Below are 19,421 nucleotides of genomic sequence, written 5' to 3' on the forward strand. Positions count from 1 at the left end.
CCCGGATAATTATTAATTAGCATGGTAAAGCTTAAAACAAGCTGCACATGAAAAGCCTAATTCGGGCCGACCCACATCGCATTAGAATGATCTAGACCTTTCATTTGGCAGGTCTTATCCTTATCACGGAGATGACATGACGAATGAGTACAGGTATCACGTGATCCAAGTGAGAAATGTTAAGAGAGAGAGAGAGAAGAATGGTTTGTATACACCAGTTGAAGGGCCGCTTAAATAAAGAGAGTCGTCTCTTATAAAATTGTGCAATTACTTACTCCCAAAATCCATCTGCTCTCCATTTTCTACGACAAATTGACCAAAAAAAGACCCGCCTTTGAATTTCTAAACGAAATTACTATAATACCCTCGTAACATGCAAACATAGAAGAAGAGTGATGCTGATGTAAAAAGAGCCCTTAAAGTAATTTGAATGAATGTACAGGCTGTTTTGGTCCGTATGGGAGAAATTCCCCGGAAATTTATATCCGGCTCTATGTATCGGTATTCGATAATTCGGTGGATTAGAAACAAACAAACGATGATGCCCTTAATTAAACTCTCTCTCTCTCTCTCTCTCTCTCTCTCTCAAATATGGCTAAAAACAAGTTGCTGCCATCATTTTTATAAAAAAAAAACACCCTGTCGTCGTCGTCGTTGGAGGAGGTTTTTCGGGTTTTGTGGTGCCAAACCTCTCTCTCTCATCCCAAGAAAAACCCTATTCTCAGATATTTCCCTCTATCTGCCACGCCATTAAAGCATTTACGACGGCTTTTTCATCACATAGCTTGACGTTTATCCTGCGTTTTTGTCTCCTTTTTTGTACTATTTTGATATCCTCATCTTGACGGATGATTTTAGACGTTTCCATACGGGATATCAAGGGGTTTATTGGTTGTTCGAGCTTTAAGGGGTCCTCCAAGTTTGTTAGATCTGGAAATCGCGACGATGCAAATGAATTTGGTGATTTTTGATTGGTTTGTTGGGTTTTAGTGTCATTTTTTAGGTATCGTTTTGTTTTACAAATCTTAGATCTGGAAACGGTGCTGGACAAATTTTCCCTCGATTTATTTTCATGTTGTGATTCGAGCTTTTGTTGTTATATTCTTGTGTTAGATTCGGAAATGGGCAGAAATGTGATGGATTAGCTATGCGTTCATTACCGGGTCGAGTTTTGTGTTTTTCGTATGTATTTTTTAGGGTTACAGGGCGTTTGGGTAGATTTGACGGGTTTTTGTCGCTTTAGATCTGGAATGGTGGAAGATTGAACGGGATATCATCAACCTGCTTTTGTTCAGGTTTACGGAGTTTCAAAAGTTGAGGATCTGGCATTAGCGGATGATTGATCTGCTTTTGCTTTCAGAAGAATTTTGACCTGAGATTAGGCTTCCTTCTTTCCTGCCTTGGGCTGTGTTCTCTGCCGAGTTTGGGAAGGTTTGGATCTGAAGATGCTGGACGAGGATTGAATTTTGAGGCTATCAGAGTCTCAGCTGCGTTGTAATATTTAAAGCGGAGCGACTCTGACAACACAGGGAAGGAAGATGATTGATCAGTTCATTAATTTCGTGATTCGCCCTCCTAGGTATGCATCTTAGAGCTTTCTATATTTGAATAATATATGGCTTTTAGCTTTCATTTCCCATTTTAAGAAGTATACTTCTGCATGTTTTTATCATAATTTTTAGATTTATGATTATTTCATACATGTCTTGGTTTACTAAGGAATGCACTGTTCAAGTGAATAGAAAAGGCTCTTGCCAAGTGTCTAATCCTTTTTACTGGAATTTATTGAGACCATTCAATTCTAGCTCAGGAACAGGTTGAATATAATTATGTGTTCTTAGATGATACCATATGAAGCTTTACATTGGCCGTGTGAACCCATTGAAGGATTTGTTGAATTTAGTTTCCTCAGATTTTTGTTCATATACCTTCATATCTGGAACTGAGGAGTTACCCTACGCTGAACACTTATTATTGAGTATGGAATGACTTTGGCAATATTGGGATTTATTGAGTTCTTGTTGTTGTGCATATGTTTCTTGTTTATGTTGCTATTATCTAGTGTCGGCTCTTGTTTTCCAAGCAATAGAGTTAAGATGGGTTGCTTCTTACCCTTCCATGTCTTGACTGCTCATGAAAACGGGTAATTGGTACACCATAAGAATTATAATGGAACATTGATGCTTAGTGTTGCCTGGTCAACAACATTTGGATAAGTGGTTAATTAATTATACTCGGATCTGAATAGATCAGATCAGACCAGCTGCAAGAGTTCTATGATGGGGGAGAACTCTGGCATGGAAATTCTATAAATCAGGGATGGTCCCCTCTACCATCCACATATCATTCTGCTGATCAAATCCCATCACAGATCAGATCAACTAGAGAGGTAGTGGAAGATCCTGCCTAGATCGATCATCCAAATGGTCGATCGAGGTAAGTTCTTGATGCAAGAGAAAATGGAATGGGAGCGAATTCAAAAGCTAATCCCTCTCGAGCACAAGTGATGTGGGTCAATGAAAAGAGTAAGCATTCCAATGACTGTTTAACATCATAAAAGTGGAAATCTTAACCATACATGATTCTTATGCAAATAGGATTAAACTCAAGATAAATGTAGTCAGCCTTCAACCAAAGTTCTGATCATAAGGAATAGCACAATGTTGCTTATTATATAGTCAAATTATTTCCAGCTGAATATTTGTCAGAGGAGAAGTATCTCCAGGTTACATGTATAGTGGGCAGATACACTTCATATCTGAGCTCATTTGGATGGGACACTTGGCTTTCTTGTAAAAACACTAAGTGGTAGCAAAGCAAACCAGAACTTCCAGATATATCCAAGGTCTGTACTTCAAAACCTTCCCTTGATGCCCGGCAGCAAGCGCATCATGTAATCGCTTTTCTAAGGCTGGTATATTGAACACCAATGTATCATCTTCAAATTGAAGATGAGAGACCTCTATGCCTAGGTTTCCTATTTTGAAGCCTTCGATGAGACCCATAGATCTACCTCTGTCAATCAATTCTATGAAGTCTCAGCAATGTTCACAAACAAGAATGGAGAGAGGGGATCTCCCTGCCTTATGCCCTTGAAGGATTTAAAACTTCCTTTAGGCGAGCCATTCACTGGGATTGAGAACCAAGCAAATGATACTCACTTCTGAATCCGTCCCTACCATTTTTAACTCCCATCCTGCCCAGCAAGTAATCCAAGCAATCCAATTCCACCCAATCATACGCTTTTTTCCTGTCTAACTTGGAAATAATTCATTTTCCCCCACGCTTAGAGTAGTAGTCTACATCCTCATTGGCAATCAATGGGCGATCTAGGATGTCTCTTCCCAATAAAAGCCGATTGACTACTTGAGCTGATCTTAGGTAACACCCTCTCGGCATTCCGCCAAAACCTTTGCCAGAACCTTGCATAGGCACCCCACTAGGCTTATGGGGTGGAACTCCACTATGTTGACAGCTCCTTTCACTTTTGGGATCAGAGCTATGAAAGTGGATATTTCCAGTAATCATCACATTCAACTCTCCTCTTTAGCGTAGATTGTAGATCCATGCAAGGCTCTAAATTTCAATTTCAGTTTTGGTCGGCATGGAAACACAAACATTTTGGTTTCGGTTGAAAATTTTGGTGGAAATATTGTAAAATCACAAAAACGTATGGAAACATAATCAAATGCTGAAATTTTAAGATGGAACATTGGGAAATTCAAGGATAAGCGCAAATACATACTTAGAAACCATGACATAAGCAAAAATGACTTCCATAATGGCTTAATCACATCGATCACCTAGTGACACGAGTTGTCGCACATGTCCGGAACAATAAAGTCAATGAAGAAGTACAATGTAATGAAGTATAAGAAAGTACAATGACCAGTCTCCCCTCCAAGTACCCCAACTCTATGTCAATACGAAATAGAGTCATGCCGATCTGACATTCCATGCATAAGATGCGATTACTTTGCTATGTGGTTCATTAATGCGGCCTATCAAATATCAGTCTCTACATTAATTAAATGAAATGCAAAGTAAAATAGTTACAAAGAAAAACACTCCTCCTTTTGTACTTAGTCAGAGACTCATCATTTGTATGATGAGTTATGAGGTATTATTGGTCCCATGCCGATCTAAAATTCCATGCATAAGATGCGATTACTTTGCTATGTGGCCTACCAAATATCAATCTCTACAATAATGAAATAAAATGCAAAGTTACTTACAAAAAAAAACTCCCCTTTTGTACTAAGTCAGAGACTCATCATTTGTATGATGCTTGGATTTAAAAATTTTAAATTTCGGTGACTTTTCATATTGAAATGAAAAGTTGGACCACCTTCAACTAGGATTGGCCCACAAAGCATCTTGACAAAGATTAAAAACCTTAAATGCTTTTCTACCTTTGCAATTGGCATTGCTATCGCTAGTTGCCCCATTTATATCTGAATAAAAATTTATCTAGAAATGCAATAAATCAAAGGTTGAAAAACAGGGCCTTAGTAAAAACTGGATATGTTCCAAACAGAAAAACAAGGCCTTAGTTAAATAAATAAATCAATCAAAAATTGTATTTTAAGGGGAAAAAATCTAAACTTCGCAGGGTTTCTAAGAAAAATTCATGAAAACGCAGAAAAAATGTGTTTCTTTGATTTGAAATGTTTTTTTCCGATTTACAGCAGATTAGGGCAATATTTTTTTGGTTTTTAGAAAAAATAGATTTATACGCTGTAAATCTTAACTTTTCCATATTTTTGTTTCGACCATTTCGATCGACTTCGGAAATTTTAGTAGAAATAATGAAGTGGAATCCATTGAGATTTTATTTCGGTGGGGATGGAAAGGGAAACATTTCAGTTGTTTCGTGTCGGTTTTGATGGAAATTTAAAACCATGGATCCATGATCTATGTTTGCCCACATTAGTGTTACATGTTAGAGCTAGACTGGTTATTGTTCGTGTTTGATACATTGGAAAGAGATAATAAGGGGCTGGGGTTGACTAGGTGGATAGGTTGTCATGGGTGCCTCCTTAGCTCCGTTCTTCAGTTGAAATGGGTAAATTCTTTGGATGTGATTTTTCCAGGAATCAATTTATTTGCAGTCTGTCATTAAATAGAAAAATGAAATGAAGATTTTGGGTCTGGATGGGAAAAATAAAATTTATTCATTTATTTTTTCTGTAAATCCGGTCTGAACAAATCACTGCTATTGAAATCATATTTCTAAAGGTGCCATTAGATCATAACCAGAAGAACCCATTCAATCCTGACTATGGCTTTAGTTTTCGTTGTAGAGTCTCCATGCCGGCAGTCCAAGAAGCATTTTGTTTTCTTCAACACAGCAGAGTTTCAGAGAGAAATGACTTGGTGCTTTTGAATTCTATGACACCTCATAAAATGATGCATTTTCATTTTGTTCTAGTCACCTATGCCATATTCCAGTTGAAAACTCTTTTTTTTCTATGCAATGTTCTGTTGCCTTTATTTTTTATTAAGATTTGGCTTATCCTCTTTATCTTTAATTGATACTATCCCTTTTATGATGAATATATAGGGCCGAGTACAACCCCGACCAGTATTTATGGGAAGCAGAATTTACCCTTGCAGGAAGAAAATACAAGCGCCATGACTTGGAGGCAAGTACGGAGATCAATTACCGAGGTTTTTCCTGTCTTTTTGAACCATTACGTACACATTGACTGCATCAGTACTAATATTTGCTAATGCTGCTAGAATATCTGTTTTGAAATTCGACAGCTCCAAAATGGAAGAGGACATACCTTGAAGTGCAGTCATTATGTTCCTTCAACTTTCCCAGAAAACACTCCCCTTCCTTGTGTTATTTACTGCCATGGAAACAGGTTGGTTGGTTTATGGTTATTCTTTGGTCGATATCATCATTAGGTTCCTTATCTATGTTGGATTTAGATATTTTGAAGATATATGGTTGCTCTGCTTTCATCTTTTTTTTTTGTGTGAAAATCTTCTGTTTTAGAGTTATATTTATGTTGTTAGTGGCTGCATATTTCCTTCATGAAATTAGTTTAATGTTCATCAGAAAGGGAAGTTTTGGTAATGAAGGAGCTGGAGTTTATTTATTTCTTTCTTATTGATTAATGCAGTGGATGTAGAGCTGATGCAAATGAGGCAGCTGTAATCCTACTTCCATCAAATATTACTCTGTTTACTCTTGATTTTTCTGGCTCGGGCTTATCGGATGGTGATTATGTGAGCCTTGGTTGGCATGAGGTGCGGAAATCTTTCTTTTGAGAGACCTCCAGGTTCCAAGTCTTACTGAATTTCTAAAGCTTTTGATGTGGTCGTTTATCTTAACTGTTTGATGTGGTTGTTTATCTTCTTGTCAGAAAGATGATCTTAAAATTGTGGTTTCTTATCTACGAAGCAATCCGCAAAATTCATGCATAGGGCTTTGGGGACGATCGATGGGGGCTGTCACAAGGTAGTTTATCATGTGAGCCTATATTTTCATTTTGATGGATGACATATTTATTATGAGATGATGAAAACTATCACACTAGAGACAATCTTACATCATCCTGAATTTCTTGACCAGTTCAGTCATATTGCTGGTTAGTAATAATTTCAAGGACATTAGTGCTGATGTTCTTTTTGTAAAAATCTGCATCTATGTCCACTTGTCATATGCTGAAGAGTCAGGATTATGGGACGGCAAGTGTAGTGAATACCTAACTTGTGGGACAGTGGGTGTAGTAAATACCTATACTATCCCAGGGCCTTTTTGGGTGTTTCAGACAACAAGTGTAGCGAATACCTATACTAGCCTAGGACCTTTTGGGTGTTTCACCTTTCGGGAAGGCAGAAATGTGCGGCAACCTCATGCACGAATGGGATGAAAATGGATGGAGGTGTTTTTCAAGCGACTGTTCTGCATGACTTGGTGGACACTCAAACAGGTTGGCTCCAAAGATCGCCAATGATTTCGTTCTATGGACATCTGAATGGGCCCTTGGCATTCCCACGAGATAAGTGCTTTACAAAACCATGTGGATGTGGTGAAATTTTAGTATGTTCTTTGGTAGAAGGTCAAATTCTTATGAATCATGCACAACATTCAGATAGAAGAAAACTTAACTCAACTCAACTAAGCCTTTGTCCCAAACTAGTTGGGGTCGGCTAATGAATCCTTTAGAAAATTTTCATGAAGAAGGTGAAAGGATCTACCTGGCTCAATTTGACTAAGTCTAATCCTGACACTAGTTGGGTTCGTCTACATGGATCATTTTCTTCCATTCTCTCCTATCCAAGGTCATGTTCTCTGTTATGTTCCTAGCCCTCAAGTCTTTCCTCAATGTTTCTACCCAAGTTGTTTTCGGTCTGCCACTACCTTTTTTACTCCACCAACTTGGCTCGAGTCACTTCTTCTCACTGGAGCATCCAAAGGCCTGCGTTGGATATGCCCAAACAATCTTAAGCGGTGCTTTCTCATCTTCTCCTCAATTGGTGCCACCCCCACCTTTTTACGGATGTCGTCATTTTTAATTCTATCTAACCTTGTGTGGCCGCACATCCATCTAAGCATTTGCATCTCCGCTACACTCATCTTATGCACATGCTGCTTCTTGGTGGCCCAACATTCTGAGCCATACAGCATGGCTGGCCTCACAGCTGTCATATAAAACTTTCCCTTCAACTTGGTAGGTATTTTACGGTCACAGAGAACTCCTGAAGCATGCTTCCACTTCAACCAGATAGGAGAAACTAGTTTGAAATTTCAATATTTCCCTTTCTAATAATTTTTTTTTTCCCTTTTACTACAAAAGCCGATGTGAGGGACCTCTTTATTATTTTGTTGTCAATTCCATTGTTTTCAGTTAATTGAACAACCTCTATGACAATTCATTTTGGAATGTTATAATTTCTTTCGTAAGCTGTGGGAGATTGTTCTTGCAGAAAGATTATGTGGTTACTTAGCTTAATTTGTGTCCTCTGAGGACACAAAACAGCATGCTCATGCAGTTAATGTAAATTATTTACTTGCACATGTTCATTGATCTCATCATAGCAATATAAGGAGGAGCTTTTGATTTCTTTTATATAGTAATATTAAGAATCCAGACAGATATGAATTGATGATTTCTTCATGACGTTCATCATTTGATATGCAAATGAATGCTGGTTTATATGGCTTGATATATACCTTCCTTTTACTATCGTAACATCGTAGTCTTATAAATGTACTGTAGCCTTCTTTATGGAGCAGAAGACCCCTCTATTGCTGGAATAGTGTTGGACAGTGCTTTCTCCAACTTATTTAATCTAATGATGGAGCTTGTGGATGTTTACAAAATCCGGCTTCCCAAATTTACAGTATGATTTCTTCTCTTTCATTCTCGTGTCAAAATAGTCTTTAGGTTCCTGCTGTTTATTTACATGATTGCATTGTGGATCTTTTGCGTAGTGCATAGTCCAGAATAAGGCATTTTATTTGAATGGTTAATCCAGAATAAGGCTAGATGAAGTATTAAATTATTATGCTGACAAGATGCAGGACTTTCGAAATAAGGATGATTTGTTCATTGATATATGATTTGAAACACCTGTCAATATTTGTGTACCATATCTTGGTGGTTCTGGCAATTGCATATTTGCATGACCACAAAAGGCCCCTTGGTCAGTGATTCCACTTCCGTATGGTTTTTAAAAGCTCATTTTGTATTGTGGTACTAGGGTAGACAAGAACTTTTCAGTTTGGCTGTGTGCTTCATGAAGGGCACAGTTCTTATGCTGTATTGTCTTGCCCTGTTAGGTATCTTATGCCATCAATATCAGTAAACATGAACTTATACTATTTTTATATCCAGAGATGAAGCCTACCTATGTGTAATGGATTCTCTTAATGCTCTCCATTGTAATACGAAGATTAATGGTACCCTTGACATTTAAGGCCTATTTTCTCATGTGATCTTTGACCTTTTTTCAGGCACTTAATCTGTGAGGTTACCCTTATCCTTTTGCATCTAAAAGCAAGTGGGGTGGTCACTCACTTCTAGGACCATGTGTTGTGAAATCTCTCTCATATTGTGTTGAGGCCTTGCCTAGTTGTCTTGGTCTGCATTTTTCTCCCTATTCATAATCAGTCTAGCTACTGATATGAACTTAAAGATCAAAGTCTCATTGTCTTCTTCCCCATCAGCCAGTTTAGTACTTTAGTCTATTGTCCCAAGATCTGGCTACTGATGTATACACAGAAAAAATACAATGTAGACCCCAATGTGGTATTTACTAATTATAAAATTTTAGGTTGAAATTGCCATCCTGGGATAGTAAGGATTTTGGTTGTGCTTTAGTGAGGCAGTGATCTCAACTAATGGTGCTAGTGTATTTCTTCACAGTTCAATAAGTGCCTGTTTCTTCTACCAAACAAATTTCCTCTCCAAGTGAAGAATATATTTGGGTGACGCTAGGGTAGCCTAGATTTGAAAATTACCTTTATGGACACACAGTGACACTTGCTTTTTTAAAGGGAGATGATATTTTCACCCCCTCTCCAGTACGTTTTCGCCCCCCTTATAATGTGAGCAGTGGGCAACTTTAACATGTTAAAAGGGGGGCGAATGTGTACTGCAGGGAGGGGGTTTAAAATATCATCACCCTTTTTTTAATGATAAAAAATTTTATTACGAGAAGGGGAGAAAACCCCGCGACCGAGATGGTCAACAAAGAGAAGAAACAAGAGGAAAAAAAAAAGAGTACACCAAGAAGCAAGAAATCTCAAGGGGGAAGGAAATATAAAAAAAATCTCCAGAGCCTCGCTACCAACACCCATCCGGGATCCAGGCTAACCTATCAAGATCGCTGTTAGCCAATCTTCTAACATGCTGATAGCGAACAAGGAAATCTGCCATTCTATCCTGAATCTCATCAAACTTATGAGCGAATCTTCAAGGATAAGGGTGACTCCCGCCAATCCATGTAACGATTTTTAACAAATTGTCTTCCACTAGAAACTTGGCCAAATCTCTGCTCTCAGTAATCTTGATGCCCCAAATAACCGACCTCACTTCCGCTTCATTATAATTCATAATCCCAATGAGGCCGGAGAAATCTCATTTAGTTATACCCCTTTCATCCCTGAGAACTCCAAATCCTGCAGGCCCTAAGTTGCCTAAACTCGAGCCATCAAAGTTCTGCTGCACCATCTCAGGATTAGTAGGGGACCACTACGCGGTTGGGTCCTCCTCCTTATCATCACAGGAGCAAAACTCACTGCATCAGTGCCTAATATCAGAGCTCAAAATAAACCTGAAGCTATGAAGGCTCTTCACCCAGGCAATGGTGATTGATATGGCCTTCATGAAAAGATAGGGAGTACTTCCAGCTAACCCATAAGATGGCCATCATCACTACTCTCTGCAAGATCCTCTCCTCCCTCCAAGGGGCAAAGGTCCGACAAACCAGAAAGTCTGGCAGCCATGATGGGAAAACCCATGCTAACCCAAATTTCCATAGGATGCGACTCTGTATTTCTCTAGCTGGCCTGCAGTGAAGAAAGATGTGATACAGGATCTCCCTGGCCTTCAGAGTTCAGACAAAGGGCTAAATGGTCAAAATAAGCATCTTCCGGTATCGCAAGTGGCCAACTGTCACAATCTTGTCTTGAACCACGGTCCACCCAAAATGTGCAGACTCTAGGTGGGGCAGGCGTGCACCACACTCTGGGCGCGTTTGGATTGCGGGAATGCGTTTGGATTGCGGGAATTGGAAATAGGAATCAGTATTTCATTCCTTTTTGGCTGATTCTAGCGTTTGGCTAGCCATTGGTGGCGTAAAAGGAAACGTGCGGTGGAATATTTGCGGGAAATAAGAGTGGAGATGGATACCGCCCAAAATAGGTGGGATTCGTTCATTCCAGGTCTCTCTCTTTCTCTCTCACCTAAAATCTCTCACCAATAGAATATTTTTCTCTTAAAAGGGAAATATTTCAACAGATTTCACACAAATCTGTTCTTAAACCATCTCTATTCTCCCTCATTTAAGGACACATTTCCACGGCAAAAACTCTTCTCATTTGTTTCTTTTTCTTTTTTTGGATTAGGATAATTTCCGTTTGATTTTCACATTCTTACCCAAACACTAGAATCAGGCATTACGTTTCGTTTACATTCCTTTTACGGAGAGAATCGGAATAAGATTGGAATGGAATGTGGATTCCATTTCTTGTTGATCCCTGCAATCCAAATACACCCTCTTTCCTAATGCGAAGAAAGAGGGCTAAAAACAATACGACGGCAGAAGGACTTGACACTAAAGAACCCAAATGAGCACCAGTTCCAAATTTGTGACAATTTTGTGAAGTTAACAATGGCAGGTGTAAGAGCAGTCATGCTGCATGGTTTTGTAAGTTGATTTTGGATGATTGTTAGCTCAGTGGCATTGTTTTCCTTTTCCCTTTTAAACATGACTGGTTGAAAATTTATATCCTGTCATCACATGCTTTATGATCTGCCAAAGTTTCAAAGTATTGTTCTAATTTAAAACTGGCAATATATTGTTCTCTTTGCTGCTGGCATGTTAATTTCAGCAAAGCTGATGGTACTGATACAAAGTGTTGCTGGTTTTCAACTAAGTATGCTTCTAGCTGTAATCCAGTGCACTCAACTCATTTTTGCCCCCATCAGGTTAAAATGGCTGTTCAATACATGCGGCGAGTTATTCAGAAGAAGGCCAAATTTGACATTATGGACCTTAATTGCACACAGGTTTGTCTATTTATGATATTGTTGACATTGCAAATTTATAATTCCATTTTGGATTAACTTTGTTTGTTTGTTTATGACATTGTTAAGTTCCCTAATTTGTATTTCCATTTTTGGACGAACTTCTTATTCCTGAAAACAATATTCTATTTCGACTCTAGCATTTCCTTGTTCAATGTGAGCTTTAATGGATGCTATAATATAAGCTACTTATAATATATCCTGATATCTGACTTATCTTTCTCATGCTTTGTTTGCTTCCATCTTCTGCCTATGTAAAAAAGGACATGCCATTTCGTTACAAATTTAATGTGTTGGACACAAGCCCACTTTGCTGTTAAGAAAATGCTTAATACCTTATTTTATTGTTGTTTGGGGATATTTATTTACCATTTTATACATCTTTAATGTATTTCGATGTATGTAGAAGCATTTTCTCTGTTGTATGCTTTTATGAACTATTAATAATGTTGTAATATATCTTGGGAAATGATATCAGCACAACCTTATTTTGATATTTTGACAAAACATCTTGTCTTTTAGTATTTGAAGAGCTCTCAAAAGGTTATTACATTTCCCAAAATGCTCCCAAGATCCAATTAAAGAAGAAAAGACAGTTGGGTTTGTGCAAATATCAAGATATGGTTGCGCTGATAACATTTCCCTATATCTTTTATTATTATAATATTATCATATAATTATACATGGTGTCTCAGAATGCCCTTTTTCCAAGTTTGTCATGTCTCTGACCTCATGTCTGTGTCACTGAGAAACTTGTTAGTTTCTGAGCACAGTAGTTCTTGCATGATTTTTGTTCAGAGTTTAAAACTTCAAATCGAATATTTTGTGTATAATATGTCGATATTCTATCATGCCCACAGGTTGCGCCCAAGACCTTCATTCCAGCTCTATTTGGACATGGTACTGAGGATGTATTCATTCAGCCACATCACTCAGACATCATCTTTAATTCTTATGCGGTATTGATTTCTTTAAATAGAAGCATTGTATACTTTGATTAAAATGAAGAAGATTGTTATTTTGTCATATGGCACCTTTGACTAAACAGGTTTATATAGCCCTTAGCTTGTAGTTGTTTCTCGCATGTTAGAATGGATTTTCTTTATGAAATAATGTGAATGTTTATTATTTCTAATTTTGAGCATCATGCAGGGTGATAAGAATATTATTAAATTTGAAGGAGACCATAACTCTGCCCGACCACAATTTTATTATGATTCAGTCTCCATTTTCTTCTACAATGTCCTTCACCCTCCTCAAATTTCTCTGTCTCTTTCAAAAAAGCTTGACAAGTATTATGATTTGGGGGACTTGAAGGTTGGAGGAGGAATGGATGAGGTGATTTCTTCAAATCATTGGAGTATATTAAAGATAATCTGATTTGTTTATGAACAGATCAAACACACTGTCAATTGTATGGACTATGGGCTAAAACAAAAACTTTTCTTTTTGTTTTCCAGAGCTTATTATATGAGATCATCACTGGTCTTCGTACTGTGGGTACTGATGCTGCAAGTTCATCATCAGCCCCCCCTTGCATTTCAAATGGTAATTGTGCGTATCGTCCATAAATTGGGATAAGTTTTAAATTTTCAGCTAAAGTTAGGTTTATCATTTATTAATCACTAACTGGTAACTAATTGCAGCAACAGTTCCAACTACAAAATCTGTAGGCGAATTGCTTTCTGAATCTGGTGGAGCTTTCGCAGATGTCATGGTAAGTTTCCTTGGTCTCAGTTCTTCCATCATTTCTTTTCAGCCTTTCTTAACAACCTGTTGTCGCAATCACAGGAGTCATTGGTTTATCAAGGTAATGGCATGGTAGAAATGGAGGGCAATGATGGTGATGAGCCACCCCATCTGCAGGTGATTATTTGATTGTCTTTGAGATTAAATTTTGGATGTTGCTGTTGAACTTTCTTCCAGTAGGATTTGAGAATTGTTGTCTATTTTGATTATTCCCTCCTTTTCTATCTCTGCTATTTGGTATCCTGCTTGTAAACTTTTCTATTACTCCCGTCTTTGGTAGTCACTTTTGAAGAGCCCATGGATCCATAAGATTTTAGTGTGGTAGGAGTCCTAGTTTGCCCTCGCATATATACCAAGGTCCAGGACCTTCTCAAGCGTTTGATGAGGATCGACAATCTGGTCAATTTTTCTAAAGAAAAATAAGGGCAGGCAACTGTAAAGGTGAGAACTACTTGTTCAATAATCCAAACCATTCATTTTGAGACTTTCAAGGGGCATTGGAATTTGTTGGGTGACTTGGTTTTGAATGAACACAAGTTCATGTAAAAACATTTATTTTCAAAAAAAAATACAAACCATTCATTTGTTGGTACCTGCTGTGGGATGTCATGCACCAAAAATCTTCTCCGTTGGGCTATCCCAGACCTTGAACTTGTGGTTTATAAGAGGGGAGGTTTCAGAAAGTAAGAAGCCAACGGAGCATGACTCCACAAATATGAGGGTTTGGACTGTCCAATGGAGAAGTTTTCGGTTTGTAGATCCGTAGTAGAACCCAGCAGATGAATTAGCTTGGATCATCAAACCTATGGACCCCACCCATACCTTTTCTGTCGATGTTTTTCCTCGGAAAATTACATGTGGTGCAACTTTTGTTTTTTATGGATATATTCAATATATTGCCATTTGCCAATAAACATGTTCCTTTTCTCTATGCAAAATGCCGATATAGGAGACATTTTGTTCCAATATTTTCATAATGGCAAGTTGAAAGAAACCATTTTCAACGAGTCTCAACCCACTGTTCAAAAACATCACTTTAATAAGAAGGCATAGGTGCTATTTTAGGACTTGAGGCATGGAGATAGGTAAGGGAGGCGAAGATAATGAGATGAGATAGAACGTTAGATGTGATACAAACTTCTCTCTACATGCTGTAGCATCTGCAAGCCACTAGTACATTTTTTTTTGAATGACAGCCATTTTCATTAAAAGAAGACCGAGATGGTCAAGATACAAGAAAAAGATGAGAAAAGCCACTAGTACATTATAAACTTACAAACTTATAATGTATATTACTGTTCATATTTCATTTGCAAGAGTGGTGGCTGTGAGCTAGATATCAATGTTCAGGAAAAACTGAGATGTTTTCTAGGGCATGTCATGTGCTCATGGTGAAGTCTTTTGAGTTTGCTAATTTTCCAGGACAAAGCAAATGGGCAGAGCGAGGAGTGCTGCTCCTATTCAAGCTCAAACCGAGAGAGTTGGGGAAGATGCTCTTCTCTGGGAGGCACTGATGAGGAGTCCTCTTCCGCTGATTGCACCCGGAGTTCCATCAGCAGACATCAGGTCCCCTTTCTTTCTTCTCCGCCTGAATCATATTTTTGAAAACTTATGGGATTAAAATAACTACAGCATCCACACCATAAACAATCACCCAGTGAAATGATTGAAATGCCATTAAATTTCTATTCAATTAGTCATGCAAGTCATGGATCTCTTAGGCCTCGTTTGTATTGGATTTTGGGAAACGATTGTGAGTCCGAGACTGATTATTGGACTTGAAATTAAACATAAATTTGAGTCCAATAATCAGTTTTGGACTCACAATCGGTTCTTAAAATCCTATACAAAGAGAACCTTAATGTTATATGAAAATAGATATTGAACAAAAATTGCCCTCAAGGCCAGCTAAAGGCATGTGCTGTCTTTTTTCCCTTCATTTTATGGCTCCAGTGTACAAGACATGGCCTTTAGCTTAATGTACCTATGTACCTTAAAGAGAAACATGAGGTCCTCATAGTAATGATAATGAAAGATGCATTATTGTATAAGAGAAACTATGATAGAAGATTGATGAAAACTAGATAAATGATATTATTCAGTTCAATTGCTTCTTTTTCTTTTTCCTCTTCTGCTGATAGACAGATTCATAAGACTGCAGATGGCTCTAAGGGCACTTGCAACGCCTCTTAGAAAGATGCAACGGAAATCATCAAATCTGCCATCAAAGGAAAAGAAGAAAGTCCCACCAGTACCAAAGAAGGCAAAGCGCGAAAAATTTGAGAAATTAGAAGCATTAAGCCAGCGGTTACGGCGGCTCTGCCTTTCAAAGCGTAAACACAAGCGACATCTATCGTCCTGACCAGCGCTGTAACATAAAAATGTCTGTAAAACTGTATTATGTTTTCCCTAACCCATCTCATCTCTATTTTCCTTCTATTTTGCTTTGTTGTAGAAATATTGTTTTTTATTGAATCTGAGGGTTTCATTGTTGAATGGATCGTAGGGAAGTTTTATGGTTTCTTAAATGATTTTTCCAGCTTTCTTATGGGTAGTTTGATATAAGGTTAAATAATTGAGTTTATCCTAAAGGCGTGTTCCGCATGGTTTCTCATTCTATGGCCAAAGAATCTCATTTTTTAGTTGCACAATAAGAAAAGAGAGAAATGGACTGTGTGAGTTGGATCCGCGAAAAAACATGATTTTTTTGGCTTTTCTCATTCTCTGTATCTAAAAAATGGAAAAAGCCCTTTTAGTTGTTGAATACAACCTAATCCTTCAAATCAATCAAGGTTCCAAGACCTTTGAATTCCATGTAACACAATTAGTCATCAATAGCTAATTTTTTTTTATACGCAATGGCATTGTAAGGGCCCTGAAGATAGTGATTGAGAATAATGAGAAATGGAAATGATGATGTAGTGTGAAATAGAAGGTGAACCCCTTTAGTGCTTTGATCTTAAGGGAGAGTGGGCTCAAGCGGGGCTCATTCAAAATTTTCCATTCAGCTTTTGTTATGATTACCTTGCATATATGCATTCAATTGTAGTTGAATCAATGCCATATCATATTATCATTCTGCTTTCAATAACGTACAGAGGAATGCTAACGACAACACCCGGGCGATTACTGGTATACCGAAATGATAAAGTGAAATGTTATCAGCACTACTGTATTTTGATGAGGGCACTCCTCACTTTATTAAAAGTACGGTATGGGATGATCCAAACCGTCCATTAGATGGGCCCCATCCTAAATAGGTTGGACCCCAAAAATGATTTCCATAGGTTGATCCTAACCCTCCGATCTGAATGTTAGAGGGTCGATCCTAATCCTCTATAGATCAATGGTTGCCAAATGCACCATGAAAACAGCGAACCCAATAGGCAAAGGAGCAATGGACTATGAGAGTGGAAGAAGAAGACCAGGAATTTGGAGAAGAGAAAGGTAAGAGAATCGCGAATGCTGATCAGTCAGAGAGAGAGAGAGTTACCATTTTCACTGGTTGAGAGATTTGAGCGGAAACAGGGGGCGGATTTATCGTTTCTGATTACTGTTTGTAACTTAAAGTGACAGGTGTACCAATAGGAGCCCCGGTGATTTCAAGCGGCTGGTTATCCGCTTGTCGCTACCATTCCTCTAACCGACATACTTATACTGCTACTAGTAATCCTTATCCTTATCCTTATCCTTACTATACTAAAAGCGAGAATCCTTTTTTTTTTTTCGGCACGTTCTTTCCTGCTATTGCCTTATGCGTCCCGCCTTAATTTCCGTCATTAGTCTCACGTATGTCCTTTTTCGTCATTTCCGCTTCTCATATGCCCTTGCACGAGTTAAAAAAAACACGCCAGCTGTCTCCTTTTTATGCCTCTTTTGTCCGTAATTGTCATAATTTTTGAATTTCCTTTCTACTTTTTCCCGTTATTGTCATATTTTGTTACGTATTTTTTTCGTAATTTTGCTACTTTGCTTCCATTTTTTCATAATTTTTCATTTAAAACTTAGCACTTGCATGATTATTATTTATTGCTATTATGTTTTGCTAGCTACCTTTGCACAAATCGTACTTCTGCCAATCTTTGCAGCAAAGAATGGGCGACAAGCAGACAAGTAACCTCAGCGAAGGTGGCTAGCAAATCTCTATACAAAAAAAAATATTTTCAAAAAAACGTCAAAATTCCGGTTGACCAGCGGGTCAACCCGGCCCACACGGGCTGGGTGCAGGTCCAAGCCCAATGACCCATAAATTTTTCCGAGTGATTTTGACCTGGTCTGTTTGACCCGTTTCCCCATGATTTAGAGGGAAATGATGTGATTATGAGAGTTTTTATTTAGTGTAAGTCCTGATAGTGAGTTTTTTTTTTTTAAAAGTACTGTATGGCTTACATCGTAGGATGATCCAAATCGTCCATTTCATGGGCCACAATGTAAGCAGGTTGTGTGCCAAAATTCATTTCCATAGGATAATTACAACCCTCCAATCAATAAGTGTTTCCTAAATATGCCGTTCCTCTATAGACTGCAGGGCTAGGATCATCGCATGGAAATGTGTTTTTTGGGAACACCCTATGTACGATATGGCCCATCAATTGGACAATTTGGATCATCCTATGGTGTAAGTTATACAATACTGTTTTTTTTTTAATAGGGAGTGTAAGAAATATGTTTTGGTTTGCAGGCTTTATCACAAAATTCTTGTTAGAATATATATGGTGTAAGCCCACGTAGTGAAGTATTTTTTAATAAGCCGGTAGGGGTCCCCGCAAAACCCCAACTTACCTATCAAAAAGGAAAAAATTGTACTGAATATTTTATGGCCTACACCATAGGATGATCCAAACCGTCCATTTCTTGGTGATTTTGACCCGGCCCGTTTGACCAATTTCCCCATGATTTGGAGGGAAATGATGTGATTATGAGAGTTTTTATATAGTGAAAGTCCTGATATTGAGTATTTTTCTTGAAAAAGTACTGTATGGCTTACATCGTAGGATGATCCAAACCGTCCATTTCATGGGCTACAATGTAAGTAGGTTGTGTGCCAAAATTCATTTCCATAAGATAATTACAACCCTCCAACCAATAAATGTTTCCTAAATATGCCGTTCGTCTATAGACTACAGAGCTATGATCATCGCATGGAAATGTGTTTTTTGGGAACACCCTATTTACCATGTGGCCCATCAATTGGACGGTTTGGATCATCCTATGGTGTAAGTTATACAGTACTGTTTTTTTTTTAAATAGGGAGTGTAAGAAATATGTTTTTTGGTTTGTAGGCTTTGTCACAAAATTCTTGTTAGAATATATATGGTGTAAGCCCATGTAGTGAAGTATTTTTTAATAAGCCGGTAGGGGTCCTCGCAAAACCCCAACTTACCTATCAAAAAAGAAAAAATTGTACTGAATATTTTACGGCCTACACCATAGGATGATCCAAACCGTCCATTTAATGGGCCATAATATAAATTGATTATTCCCAAAAAATAATTTACAGATGATAATCCTTTGTTCACGCACGTGCGTTTTTACTAGTAATAATAATAAGGGGAATGATATTTCCACCAAGACTACGACTACAACAACTACTACTACTAATAATAATAATTCCACCAAGACTACCACTACCACCACTACAACTACTACTACTAATAATAATAATAATAATAAGGCTACTGATATAAGGCAATTTTTTTTAAATGGGGCGAGTTGACCTAGTTTTGCATTGTTTTCCCCTATTTAATTGGCTGATGAGAGTTTCTTGGGAATTCTAACAACCTTTGACACCTTTAACACGTGGTTAAATAATGAGGTGAGTTTACCCTGTTATGAAAATATTGCCGTTCGGATATGTAAAGAGAAATTATATGGTGGCCGCCCTTTATACGTAAAGGGAACAGA

General features: G+C 37.9%; 1 protein-coding gene across 7 annotated transcripts; it reads left to right on the forward strand.

Moving 5' to 3' along the window:
* Positions 1-607: 607 nt before the first annotated feature.
* On the forward strand, positions 608-16,045 carry LOC143879160 (alpha/beta-Hydrolases superfamily protein). 7 transcript variants are annotated; one of them, XM_077381363.1, is made up of 14 exons: positions 608-1,579; positions 5,564-5,645; positions 5,767-5,870; positions 6,132-6,258; positions 6,375-6,469; positions 8,235-8,358; positions 11,670-11,750; positions 12,629-12,727; positions 12,921-13,106; positions 13,229-13,322; positions 13,415-13,485; positions 13,560-13,634; positions 14,940-15,083; positions 15,663-15,858. In XM_077381363.1, the coding sequence occupies exons 1-14, from the start codon at positions 1,539-1,541 to the stop codon at positions 15,708-15,710; spliced, it is 1,371 nt and encodes a 456-aa protein (XP_077237478.1). In that variant the 5' UTR covers positions 608-1,538; the 3' UTR covers positions 15,711-15,858. The 7 variants fall into 7 exon arrangements, with proteins under 7 accessions (XP_077237478.1, XP_077237479.1, XP_077237476.1 ...); XM_077381364.1 differs by having other exon boundaries at positions 15,672-15,858; XM_077381361.1 differs by having other exon boundaries at positions 610-1,579; positions 5,564-5,670; positions 15,679-16,045.
* The last annotated feature ends 3,376 nt before the right edge of the window (positions 16,046-19,421 follow it).

The sequence above is a fragment of the Tasmannia lanceolata genome, unplaced genomic scaffold, assembly GCF_043159265.1.
Source record: "Tasmannia lanceolata isolate RefF3 unplaced genomic scaffold, GAP_Taslan_0.1 ptg000006l, whole genome shotgun sequence".
Taxonomy (NCBI): Eukaryota; Viridiplantae; Streptophyta; class Magnoliopsida; order Canellales; family Winteraceae; genus Tasmannia; species Tasmannia lanceolata.

Bases quoted from the DNA above. Each gene is read 5' to 3' on its own strand.
- LOC143879160 (XM_077381358.1), top strand. From the start codon at position 1,539: ATGATTGATCAGTTCATTAATTTCGTGATTCGCCCTCCTAG. The intron at 5,646-5,766 runs GCAAGTACGGAG...GAAATTCGACAG, and splicing joins ACAAGCGCCATGACTTGGAG to CTCCAAAATGGAAGAGGACA. The intron at 5,871-6,131 runs GTTGGTTGGTTT...TGATTAATGCAG, and splicing joins ATTTACTGCCATGGAAACAG to TGGATGTAGAGCTGATGCAA.